This window comes from Podarcis filfolensis, assembly GCF_964270895.1.
Source record: "Podarcis filfolensis genome assembly, chromosome: 12".
Classification (NCBI taxonomy): Eukaryota; Metazoa; Chordata; class Lepidosauria; order Squamata; family Lacertidae; genus Podarcis; species Podarcis filfolensis.
This window is the reverse complement of record NC_139614.1, coordinates 50,278,915-50,292,346: the sequence shown is the minus strand read 5'-3', so window position 1 is coordinate 50,292,346 and position 13,432 is coordinate 50,278,915. Positions and strand designations below refer to the sequence as shown.

At 42.7% G+C, this 13,432-nt stretch overlaps 2 protein-coding genes across 2 annotated transcripts in view; one reads left to right on the top strand and one right to left on the bottom strand.

The window, feature by feature from the left end:
* The window catches only part of PLCD1 (phospholipase C delta 1), a 65,358-nt gene extending 64,759 nt beyond the window's left edge, over positions 1–599 (bottom strand). The window contains exon 1 of the mRNA XM_083579549.1: positions 238–599. Within this exon, the coding sequence (XP_083435675.1) occupies positions 238–271 (34 nt within the window). The 5' untranslated portion in view covers positions 272–599. The remainder of the gene's footprint in view (positions 1–237) is intronic.
* Positions 600–4,540: 3,941 nt separating this feature from the next.
* Positions 4,541–13,432, top strand: part of DLEC1 (DLEC1 cilia and flagella associated protein) — a 47,294-nt gene continuing 38,402 nt past the window's right edge. Inside the window, exons 1-5 of the mRNA XM_083579222.1 lie at positions 4,541–4,696; positions 7,401–7,541; positions 9,724–9,880; positions 10,823–10,933; positions 12,457–12,656. Of these exons, the coding sequence (XP_083435348.1) occupies positions 4,634–4,696; positions 7,401–7,541; positions 9,724–9,880; positions 10,823–10,933; positions 12,457–12,656 (672 nt within the window). The 5' untranslated portion in view covers positions 4,541–4,633. The remainder of the gene's footprint in view (positions 4,697–7,400; positions 7,542–9,723; positions 9,881–10,822; positions 10,934–12,456; positions 12,657–13,432) is intronic.

Sequence of the window (13,432 nt, the reverse complement as noted above, 5' to 3'; positions counted from 1 at the left end):
CAGATCTGCCTTTGCCAACCTGGTGCCCTCAAAAGTGTTTTGGACTATAACGGCCATGCTGGTTGAGAACAGTCCGAAACATCTGGAGCGTGCCACACTAGCAATGGCCGACTCAAAAATTCAGCGTGGCTGCGCATGGGGACTTTGCGCACCCTTAAGCCAGAGGCAAGGGAGCATTTCTCAGCAGCGTTCAACCGTACACACGCCTGCCATAAATCACTGCAAGTCTCGACTCACCATTAGAGGCCAAGGGGCTGCCGTTGTGCTCCATTCTCTAGGAAAGTTCGCCGGAAAAGGCACTTCTGCAGCTGCGGCAGATGTGGTTGCCCAGATGTTGGAAGCAAGCCGAGGGGACCGGTTCCTGCAAATAATTCTGCAATCCAGGCACAGCCTTGGTGGGGCTTGTCCTCGTCTCTTCTGTCCAGCAACTTGCTCTTTTTGCAGCACCATAGGTTTCTCGGAACGCAGAGAAGGGTTCTCCGAAGGAGGAGTCCAGGCCACAGCAGCGTGTCTGTCTTTTTCAGGCAGAGAGGGCCCTCCTCTGATACTGACGTCTCTGCTGGCAGCTGTGCAGGGGAAAGCAAACCGGGCCTCCGCCCAATTGCTCATCGCAACCCTGTCATTTGGCAGCTGGAATGAAAGTCTCTGCTAGCTGGGCCTTTTGGTTGACAGGGATATTTAAAGGCCATGGGGCGGGGAGGGACAAAAAGGAGCGACACAGCAGAGAAGAGGGTCAAAGGGCAATGTTCCCAAACTGAGGGGGGGGGAAATCCCAAACGATATGTATGCGTGGAAATCTCTAAAAACAGAAACAGTTTTGCTATCTCGCTTGCTTTTTTAGACAAGCAAGCAGTTCCAAGATGTTCTATAGTCGATCGCCCTTCCCTGTGAAAGACATGGGGTGCTATTTCCTTTTTTTATATATGTAAATTTTTATTAGTTTTTTAACATACCATTTTCAACAGTAATGAAACGTGCTTTTACATCTTATACAATTTTTGGACTTCCATCAATCCTGTCTGGAAATTTTCCAGTCTAATCTAATTTCTTACTTTCCCTATTACATTTAAATTTCATCACTGATATCTCTATTCTTTATCTACTTTGTAACGTTTCATATATTTCTCCTTACAAAACTTCTTGTAATTACTTGCGTAATTTGTTGATTACAATTGCTCTTCAGACAGTTTGACACAGGGTGCTATTTCCAGCTGAGCCGTACCAGACCAGACTTGAAATCAGTGCTGTCTTAGCTATTAATTACTAAAGAGGTACAACTCACTGTATCTTCAAGCTGGTAAAAAGAAAAACGACCAGCAAGCAGATTTATGCCATGCAGCTGAGAAAAAATGTAGGAGCCTTGCCAGAAAAAAACCCCAGAACTTCAGAAATAGACATGAAACACACTCAGATTAGAGACTTGAAACTTCAAAGGTTTGAGGGTGTCTAAACAGGACACAAAAATAATCCTGGATCTCAGCTTTGTAATTTTGGAGATTTGCAATGGAAGAGAGGATGGGAATTTGAGAAGGCAGGCTACATTCCAAAGGTTGGCAGAATAGGATAATGTCGCAAGCCATCAATCAAAGCCATTATGTTAGCTCCCTCCCCGGGATCCATCGCCCTCCTTGCTTTCCTTTGTGCAGAGAAAGCCAGTGAAAAATTGCAACATTTAAGAGTTTTCTTTGCAATTAGAGAAATGTTGCCAATCTTGTTCTTGAAGGGTGTGTGGAAGTTCACCCAGCAGGGAACATCTTTTGGGGAGGAATTTCCCTCAGGATCCTGAACAGTGACATTCCTTTGAGATGACGAAACAATGTGCTCCCTTGGGTTTTATTGGACCAATGGAATGGATGATTAAAAAGCAGTTTAGTGGGTGCGTCTGTGCATTAATCAGGACAGATTGCTTTTCAAAAGTAAAATTGCAAGGCTGTTGTTGTTATATTAAGTCTGCAACCAAATAACTGGCTGGATAGTGTAAAGTCCTAGCAGACTCAAACAAGGGAATCAGATGCTAAGGTCCCAAGTATCTTATTCTCTGCAACACTATGTGCATGAACAGCGAACTGAGGAGGTGGAGGCATGAATTTCTAGCTGCACAGCTGCTGAGTGATGAGCAATGCTTTATTGCATGGGTAGGCAAACTAAGGCCCCGGGGCCGGATCCAGCCCAATTGCCTTCTCAATCCGGCCCACGGGTCCGGGAATCAGCATGTTTTTACATGAGTAGAATGTGCCCTTTATTGAAAATGCATCTCTGGGTTATTTGTGGGGCATAGGAATTCATTCATTTTCCCCTAAAAAATATTGTCTGGCCCCCCACAAGATCTGAGGGACAGCGCTGAAAAAGTTTGCTGACCCCTGAATTGCAGCGGCAGCCCATGTTGCAATTGCACTGTTTATTTTTTAAAAAATGCATGCCACTGTTTCCTAAAATATATCAAAGCAATGTACAATGTGTACATACAATAAAAGCTACAGATCAGTGCCAACCATAACAGATTTTTCTTTTCTTTAATTGTCTGCATAAGCCTGGTGGCACAGAAAGGTTTCCAGCAAACATTTGTTTGTTTGTTTGCTTGCTTTTTTAAAAAAACACACTTAAAATTAATACAAAAACGCCTGCTGGATTTCCATAGGGGGAGCATGCCACAAGACCGGGCGGCTGACATTGAAAGTTCAGTTTTGTGTTGACCGTCACATCAGCTTCGCCAACTCGGGGTACAACCAAAGCAGCTTCTGTGGATGATTTCAGTGATGGAACTGACATTTAACAGCCCAGAGTAGTAGGCACAGAGACCAGATTTGTTCTGGACTGAGGACCTTGCACTTGAATTTAAAATTAACTTAAAATAAACAAAGGGCATGATCTCTAAGGGTTTTTTCCTACAATCAAGTGGTATATATATATATTATGAAATGTCACACAAACACACATATACCGATATATATAACTGCTGCCACATTTGCAAAGCTAAGCAAGGTCTGGTATGGTTTCAAACTGAATGCAGGACTGAGTGTTAACAATAATAATAATAATAATTTATTTATATCCCGCCCTCCCCAGCCGAAACCGGGCTCAGAGCAGCTAACAACGGTAAAAATAACAGTTTACATAAAATCACAATCATTTAATTGAAATACATTCTAAAATCAGTTCATTCTAAAATCAATTCAGAGTCCAATTAATGGCAACCATTGGGCTAGAGTTCTATGAGGATTACAAAAGGAGTGTTGATATTCTTGTGTTGTAAGGGTTGGACTAGATGACCCTTGGGATCCCTTCCAACTCTTATGTTTATAAAGCTCGGTAGAGCATGAGGCTCTTAACCCCGGGGTCGTGGGTTTGAGCCCCACACTGGGTGAAAGATTCCTGCATTGCAGGGGGCTGGACTAGACGACCCTCAGGGGTCCCTTCCAACTCTTGGATTATATATCCTCCTTGTGTGCATTGAAAGGGTCAAAGGTATTGGAAATGTAAAGAAAAAGAGGGTACTTTTTATCATATGTGGTGGACCTGTCCCAAGGTGAAAGACCTCTGGGGAAAGATTTATAATGAATTGAAAAAAAATGTTTAAATATACGTTTATTGAGAAACTAGAGGCCTTTCTGCTTAGAATAACAGGTCTGGAACTGCCCAAGAAAGATGTAAAATTATTTTTGTATGCCACAACTGCCGCTCGAATTTTATTAGCTAAGAATTGGAAAGCACAAGAAGTTCCAACAGTGGAAGATTGGCAGATGAAGATGATGCGACTTTTCGGAGCTAGCCGACCTGACTGGAAGAATCCGCGACCAGAAGGAGGAGGAATACCAAGAAGAATGGATGAAATCTAAAGACTATTTAGTTAAATATGTTAAGTTAATTTAATTGGAAAAGCTTGTAAATACCAGATAGGCTTAGGATTTTAATACGTTAAGTGATGAATTAATATGTGGTAATGCTGAATTGAAAAGAAAGAAGGATGTTAAGTGAATAAGTTAATTCTTTAAGAATATTGGTGTTGGAAAACCGTTAAAATGATTTACACTGAAATTCAACCAGGGGGATACTAGGAAGTCACTTAACAAAGTTACTAAGTTTGGTATAAATATAGTGGAGATTTATGTTTGTTTGTATTGTTTGTTTATTTGTTTGTTTGAAAATCTTTTGGAAAAACCAATAATTTTTGGGGGGGAAAAAGAAAAAAGGTTCATAGGAGCGGCTTATTCTTTCCCTTCTCGCCGCTCACCCTCTGCTGCTCAGCCTAAAATGATAATAAAAAGCGCACAGCCCCGTGCACATTCACCTAGGGGAGGAAGCCCCCTGGATCAGATCCGGGCTGAGAAATCATTGCAAAGCGCTGGGCTGAACCGTTTGAGATAAAACCGCGGTGGGCGGTGCAGCGCGGAGACGAAAGGCGCTCTGCCCGCGCTCAGAGGCAGTCTCGCTGCAGCGAAGAAGAACAAACGGGGACTCCGGGAGAGAACGTTCGGCAGCCTGCTCAGCCACGCCCCTCTCTGGGTGGGAGGGGGAGGAGGAAGAGGCGGAAGTGAGGCCGGAAGCCGCTGTTGCTAAGGGCCGAGGGAAGCGGGCCCTTAGCAACGGGGAGAAGCTGCGCCCGGCGAGCCGGGAGGCGGCAGCGGGAGGCGCCATGGCTCGCCAGAGCCCCGAGCCCTCCATGGGCAGGCACAGGCCGGCCTCGGAGCTGACTCAGGTGAGGGAAGGGAAGCCTCCCGGAGTCGTGGGTTCGAGGCCCCTCGTTGGGTCAGAGGTTTCCGGGCTTGCAGAGGGGCTCGGCTGGATGACCCTCGGGGGTCCCTTCCGAGCCCCTTCGACAAAACTCGCGCGTCAGAGGCTAGAGCTTCTCTGGGCAGAGTTGGTGGAAGAAGACTGGAAGAAATTTAAATAATAATAATAATAATAATTTATTATTTGTACCCCGCCCATCTGGCTGGGTTTCCCCAGCCACTCTGGGCGGCTTCCATAGAAAACCAAAAATACACTAAAATATCACAGATTAAAAACTTCCCTGAACAGGGCTGCCTTAAGATGTCTTCTGAATGTCAGGTAGTTATTTATCGCTTTGACATCTGCTGGAAGGGCGTTCCACAGGGCGGGCGCCACTACCGAGAAGGCCCTCTGCCTGGTTCCCTGTAGCTTTGCTTCTCGCAATGAGGGAACCGCCAGAAGGCCCTCGGCGCTGGACCTCAGCATCCGAGCAGAACGATGGGGGTGGAGACGCTCCTTCAGGTATACTGGACCGAGGCCGTTTAGGGCTTTAAAGGTCAGCACCAACACTTTGAATTGTGCTTGGAAATGTACTGGGAGCCAATGTAGGTCTTTCAAGACCGGTGTTATGTGGTCTCGGCGGCCGCCCCCAGTCACCAGTCTAGCTGCCGCATTCTGGATTAGTTGTAGTTTCTGGGTCACCTTCAAAGGTAGCCCCACATAGAGCGCATTTCAGTAGTCCAAGCGGGAGATAACCAGAGCATGCACCACTCTGGTGAGACAGTCCGCAGGCAGGTAGGGTCTCAGCCTGCGTACCAGGTGGAGTTGGTAGACAGCTGCCCTGGACACAGAATTGACCTGCGCCTCCATGGACAGCTGTGAGTCCAAAATGACTCCCAGGCTGCGCACCTGGTCCTTCAGGGGCACAGTTACCCTATTCAAGACTACCTTCAGAAACACTGTAAAATTAATGAATGTTAAAAATGATGTTGGATTGAAAATAAGTGGCATTAGCAACAAAGTTAACAAGAGTTTGCAGAATTGAACTGAAAATGGATGAAAATATAGAGTTATAATATGTTAAGATACAGAGTTAAGATAAACGAAAGAGGGTAAGGATTTGCTGATTTGATTATTTAAATGGGGATACAAAAAGGGGAGGTGTGAGGAGGTCAAGGAAATAAGATAATGAGTTAGGGTTACAAAAATGGATTTGTTTTTATTCTTCTTTTTTATTTTATGTATTTTTCTATGTTTCTTTTACTGTATTTCTTTCTTTTTATATGATCTTTTAAATTTATGTTTTTGTAAAACTCCAATAAATATCTTTTTTTTAAAAAATAGAGCTTCTCTGGGCATGTGCAGAGAGCCCTGCATTCTTATATCTGAGGAGTTTGGGTTTTTTTGAGGGTGGGGAGGAAGTTTCGACTGCGAGCGCTTGCATGGGAGGGAAAGGTGTGCAGAGGCTTCTCTGAGCATGTGCAGAGCGCCTTTCTTTCTCGCTCTCACCCACAGCGCCGCTGATGTTTGGGGTTTTTTTTTTATTAAGATTTTTTATTGATACAACAAGAAAAAAGAAAAAAACACAAAGACCAAATTACACACAGGAATAACTATAGACACATAATTTTCTTAACAAACAATATAACCTATATTGGTCTTAACACTAAAGACCCAACCTCCTGTCTATTCCATATTTCAATTTCATGATACTTATTGCCAATACACACTTTTATCATAATTAAACTTATTCTTAATATATCTAATTTCGTATATCTACCTTGCAGCTATTACTGAAGTTCCTGGTGTTTGGTTTTTGAAGGGAGCTTTGCATGCAATTCTGACTCCTTCTCTGAGCGCGTGCAGAGTGCCTTTCTTTCTCGCTCTCACCCACAGCATATCCAAAATTTGATTTTGAGGGTGGAGTGGAAAACGTTCCTTATATGCATGTTTACTCGGCTGCATAGGCATGTGTTTAAAAGGTTGCGCCTGGACACACACGCATACACACAGACTAGAGCTTCTCGGAGGATGTGCAGAGTGCCTTTCCTTCCACAACACAGCCAAGCTTTACCGTAATTTTGAGGGCGGGGAAGGGTTATCCCGTGTGCTTTTTTATTCTGCTGTATTTGCAGGTGAAAAGCCTTGTGTAAACAAAAATGTATTCAATCTGAAAATCATTACTGACACCTGCTTTCCAGAGTAAACAATGTTAGAGTACTTTGGGAGCTGTTTGGTTTGCAGCAGATTTTGATACGAAGCTTTATGTTGTTTTATGTATTGCATGTTGTTTTTTAAATTTTGTACACCGCTTTGGATTTAAAAATAAAATTAAATGAAGTGGTTTAAACATATACTGAACCTAAATAAACTTTTTCATTCCGTCCAGCAATGAACATTCTACATTGACCCTCTAAACAGTTGTTTTTTGCTGAATTTCAACTTTTAATGGAAGTTTGCTATACATCCTGTTTATCAAGGTCATCATTGCAGACTGTGGTATTGTTTGGCCTTCGGGTTAACCTCTTCTGAGTCAGCTGCAGTTATGGTGATGAGATATTTCTCCATTTTTATTACATTTTATTTAAATGCCTAGTCCTCCTCACTCTGGGACCCGTCTGAAATATTCTGAAAATCACATCCAATCTCCAAAGCTTTTTTAAAAAACCCTTCATTTTCTTTCTGTGTAGGACATTTCCCATCTGCTGGCAAGTGTCTTTAAGCAGATGTATACTTCAGAGTTCATAGCAGCGAACACAGTGGAAAATATGATCAAATCCCGTGGAGGAGACAATTCCCACCATGAGCAGTTTGTGAAAGAGTTGCAAAAGGTAATCTCTCCATTCAGTCCTGTAGACTCAGTGCTATGATTTGAACCAGGAAAATGTGTTGTTTTGTTCCTGTTCAAAATGAAAGTACAGTGGTACCTCGGGTTAAGTACTTAATTCGTTCCGGAGGTCCGTACTTAACCTGAAACTGTTCTTAACCTGAAGCACCACTTTAGCTAATGGGGCCTCCTGCTGCTGCCGCGCTGCTGGAGCATGATTTCTGTTCTCATCCTGAAGCAAAGTTCTTACCCTGAAGCACTGTTTCTGGGTTAGAGGTGTATGTAACCTGAAGCATATGTAACCCAAGGTACCACTGTATCTTGAAGAAATATATATATAGAGAGAGAGAGAGAGACCAATATTATTTATTACTTTCATCACACCTGACCTACCTTATCTTGTGAAGATAAAATGGAGGGGAATCATGTACTCTGACTTGAACTCCTTGGAAGAAAGGCTGGATATAAAAGTGATAAACAAAAGCCTCGCTCAGCCACAAAGCAAGGCTCTTTCCCAGCCCTAGCTGAGGATGCCGGGGATTGAACCAGTGAATTCTGCAAACAAAGATATTCTGCCACTGAGTTATGGTGGCAGAATGGGTCTTAAGCTGGCAGCAAAAACTCAGTAAGAGTCAGACGTACCTTGGAAGGAAACTCATATACCAGGGTTGGAAACAGGACATGTTTGAGTTTGCTCTGAGCATGTCGTCATTAGCAAAGGGCACTCGCTGCCTCTTGAAATGGGAGCTTCAGTCTATTCCTTTCATTTCATCTATTGAATTTCTATGCCACAAAGAGGCTTACAAACAATAAAGGACAACGTACTAGAACATCACACCATAAATCATACGGAATAATTAACAAATCGACAGTAAAACAACCACCTTCTATGAAACACTATTAACAAAACAACTTTAAAAATAAGCTAAACAGCGCGGCTACGACAAAAGTCATATCCAGAAAGTGTTACAGCACTTATAATCCACAAAAACAATACAGTGGTATCTCTGTTTACGAACACCTCTGGTTACGCATGCTTCGGGTTACGAACTCCACTAACCCAGAAGTAGCAGCTCCTGGTTGCGAACTTTGCCCCAGGATGCAAACGGAAATCGCGTGCCGGAGGCATGCACATGCAGCAAGAGGCCCCATTAGCAAAAGCGTGCCTGAAGATAAGAATGGTTTCAGCTTAAGAACGGACCTCCAGAATGAATTAAGTTCATAACCAGAGGTACCACTGTATTAACATCATTAACAAACTAACAACTGAAAACAAACCTAGCAACACTGTGGAACTCACACACACACACACACACACACACACACACACACAGACATATACTCCACCCCCATGACTCTTAAATTTCCCCTCAGCTCATCAAAAGGACACACATAATAATGCTTTTGGCAGCAACTCCATTCTGAAGGCTGCTAGGGCTGGAGGGTGGGGCAAGGTAGGCGGAAAAAGCTATTGCCTAGTTGTCTGCACAAAGTCTCGTTCCCCTCACAGTCTATAGCTATCATGTTCTTTCATGGATCTATCCTCCATTTTAAAAAGCTGTTGAAGCTAGTGGCTGTGAGATCATCTTGTGGCAATAAGTCCCACAGGTTAAATGTTTGGTGCATAGCACTTATTTCTGTTTGCTCTCAGTTTGTTTCCTGGTTAGCATGATTGAAAAGGGTCTGAATGCAAGTAATGTCTAGTAATGAAAGAGTAATGTCTTGTGATTCCCTCTTTCCACTTTGATCATAATTTAACAAGCCTCATTTAAAAAAGAAGAAGAAGAAATAACTTAACAAGCCTCTACACGTGCACACACTCAGTAATCTTTTCTTCTTCAGATTGGCTGTTGGTGCAGACCTACATGAACATTGCAAAGCTTTTCCATCCACCCACCGCTGACAATTTTGTAAAACAGGTGTTTGTATCTATTGCCTCCATCAAGGCAAATTACGATTGAGGGCTATTTTAAAAATGCTTTGATGGCTTTACAGATGCCTCTGGGAACCTGTTGAAGGTTTATGCCCACCTTCTGCAGTTCTCCAAACATTTTGGACTACAGTTCCCATCAGGCTGTGCTGGCTGAGGTTGATGGGAGCTGTAGCTCGATACATCTGTAGTGCCACTGGGCAGAGGAAGGCTGCTTTACCTTAGTAAATCAGCAATTATCTGGTTGCCACATCAGGTCCACAAGGAATATAATGGTCGGCTGACGGAAGCAGACATGCTAGAAAGGCACATCATCCAGGCAAGGGCCCGAGCCGCAGCGGAAGAGGAAAGGATCGTGAACTTATGTCAAATGGAGGTTCCAGAGAACTACTCTCATATTAAAATGCCACCAGGTGAGGGAAGTGACAGTTTGAGATCTTCTGGGGAGGCCTTGGTCCTGCCTCCTTCACAGGCATCTCTGGTGAGAGCCCAAGAGAAAGCCTTCTTGGTACCTTTTTCCGGTTATAGAAATCCCTTGCCTGGGAGGCTAGGCTGGACCCTTCTTGGCTTTGCATTCTCCAGAAAGCAAAGGCATTTTTTGTCTCTGGCAGGCCTGTGGCCACTAACTGGCTGTTGTGGCAGGGACTTCTAAGGGTCAGGGGTTGTGTGCTTTTAGAATCATAGAATTGCAGAGTTGGAAGGGACACCGGGGTCATCCAGTCCAACCCCATGAAATGCAGGAATCTCAACTAGAGCATCCATGACAGATGGCCATCCAACTTCTGCTTCAAAACCTCCAGTGATTTTAAGTATTTTCAGTGCTATTTTTAATAGGATTGCTTACTTGTGTTTTTTAAAAATATTTGTATTTATTGCGTTTTTTGTTGTGTCTGTTTTAGTTTGCGCTGTGAGTCACTTTGTGTCCTGCACTGCATAAAGAGATGGGAATATGAAATCAATCATTATGCAGCCTCCTATTTTATGTCGATAGGCAAAGGGAAAATCTTCCTTCTGGTTCACAGGGAAAGGGTTAATTTAATTCAGCAAAGTTACGGATTTGAGACACATTTAGATTGCAGCATTACAAACTACTTATTTGACCCAAAATAGCGCTAAGGGGATTTTCAAGTTAATGATTTTAATTTTTAACCATTTTAAGTGTTGAACAATCTGCATTTCTGCATATTTGAACAATCTGCATATTTATGTATTAATGTCTTCCTGGACTGATAGTCCTTTTTTGTGTGTGTTCGTATGAGTTATATTGAAATGGTCACTGTAAACGATAAACAACTGTCTGATGGACTGCTGTCTTTTCTCTAACATTAACCTCTCTTTAAATGTGCATGCCATAGTGAGATCTACCTTCAGATGGTGTGTGGATAGCAAGCTTCTTAAAGACCATAATTTAATCTGCCCTGAAGATTATATCACGGACCCAGAAATAATTTCCCGAGCACCTAAAGGTAAGCTTTCCAAGCGAGGCTAATACAGCTTGCCAATAATATGATTTAGGAATCACATGAAATAACTACACTGTTTGAGATTTCTGTTTTTACTCCCCTGTTCCCTCCAAGCATCACAGAGTGACTTGTGTGAAGTTACCCCTCTCAAGTTACCATATTTTTCGCTCTATAGCACGCACCAGACCATAACACGCACCTAGTTTTTAGAGGAGGCAAACAAGAAAAAAAATATTCTAAACGAAATAGTGGATATATGCTTTTTGTGGTTCATGCTGTGGCCACAGACATGTGATCTGACAGTGAGTTTGGAGTAGCCCAATGCAAAAATCCTGAGGATCCATGTAGATCCATGCTTTGTAACCACGGAGGAGGGAAGGAAGGGGAACCATGGATCCTCTGCTCACGACCGCAGCAGATCCCCCCCCCCCGCCACCCGCAGGCATTCGCTCCATAACACGCACAGACATTTCCCCTTACTTTCTAGGAGGAAAAAAGTGAGTGTTATGGTGCAAAAAATACGGTATATTATATTAGCCTATATCCATTTTATAGCTGTTTTACTGTTGCCCAAAGAATCCTGGGAATTGTAGTTTGCTGAGGGTGTTGATAATTCTTAGGAATTATCACTCATTGAGTTTTCAAATTTCATTGAGGAGAGAGGCTGTTCTATGCCTGTGATGGAGAGCAAGACAATAGAATTGTAGAGTTGGAAGAGACCACGAGGGTCATGTAGTCTAACCCCCTACAATGCAGGAATCTTCTGTTCATTCATGATCCTGAGATTCTTTTGCCCAATGTGACACTTGAACCCACAACCCTGAGTGGTGCCGCCATGCTGCAAAGCTTTAGCTGTAACCTATCTATATCTATCTGAACGTATCTATATATTTATCTACACTCAGGGTATATCTTGGGCCAGAGAGGAGAGAAATGGCCAGGTTCAAAACTCCTTTTTCCCCTTAAGAAGAATGTGCTCAAATTTTTATTTGCATTTTTTAACCTTCTAGGTGCTTGATGGGGCATGCTGACAAAGACAGGGGGAAATGCATGCTCTGTGTCCTTATTTATTAATAAAAGTATTCCCTGCCTTTTTATCCAAAAATTAGACCCTCAAGGCAAGTCATAACCATTCTAAAACAACAGTGAGTGGGCTAAGATGAAAAGCCCAAGAATGAACAGCTGCAGTAATAATAAACCATGCTGACAAGCACATCTAGATATAATGATTTTCAGCTGCCGCCTGGAGACACAAAGACACATCAGGTTTGCAACAGATAGTTCTGAGGCTTAGATGCCACCACCAAGAAGGCCCCATCTGACACATCAAGACTCTCTAAATATTGTGGGCAGGTACATATGACTGGAGATGGCCTTTTAGGTATCTAAGCTCCAAATGTAGTGTTGGCTGCTTTTAAAACTTTCGGTTTTTTATGGGATTACTCAACTCCCCGAAAAAGCAAAAATTAAAAAAAAATAAAAAGGGCCTCTTTTCAGTGCTTTCATACCTTCCCTTTTAATTGCAGATTCATCCGAGCCTGGCTACTTGCAAGAGATACTTAGCTTCAAGCAGCATATTTCTAACAAACCAAATTCTCCTGGAGTTGGGGAAAGCCAGCGTGTTAACAAGATTCTGGAAAATCTACCAGAAGTATCATTATCCAGCATTACATTTGAGTCTTCACCTTCTGCTATTCCGGATAAATTGAAGAAAACACTTTCTAAGGTATCTATATGTATTTCATTGCCTTATTGCACATGTAGACAAGCTGAAAACCTCACCCTCATTTTTGTATCTCTCCCCCTCCCACCACTAAAGGCTCTTTAAACAGCCCCATTCTTCCATCCTATCAGAGTGCCTTCTGTCCTCTTTGTTTCTTCCTTATTTGCCTTGACTTTTAAAAGTGTTTCCACCTGCCGTTTTCTATCTAGTTTCAGAACAACAGGAAAGAGCAGTGTTTTATTTGAATTTTGGGTATACATCAGTTTATTTGTATCTTGGCTTTTCGTAGCTGAAACTGTGCTTATGGCGGCTTACAACATGAAAAAATTACATAATTACAAACATAACAAAAGTAGTCATGAACAATAAATTAAACATCAAAAAGTACACAACCAAATTGAAACAATTTCTACACAAATCACAATAAGGTCTGAAATAAAGATTTTAATAAAATCTCAACAACTGCAACAATCCCCCTGCAACAACCCCCCCCAAGCAATACCCCAGCCTAAGCGTCTGCAGCTGGAGTCAGTCCTGGCCTCGCCCTCCCAGGCCAGGTGGGAAAAGGCCTGTAAGGCAAGGAGCAGGTCTTCCAGGACTCACAGCCAAGATTTTCTCTGGCCTCAGCTTTTGGAGCTGGAGTAAAGGTATGTAGCGAGTGGGACAAGGGTCTCTTTCTTTTAATATTGCAACTATAACACATATTTGTAGCAGGAAAAGCAAATTCTGTAACCATAAGGGGCATAGTTCTGCTAATTAGATAAGTTATGTAAACTAAA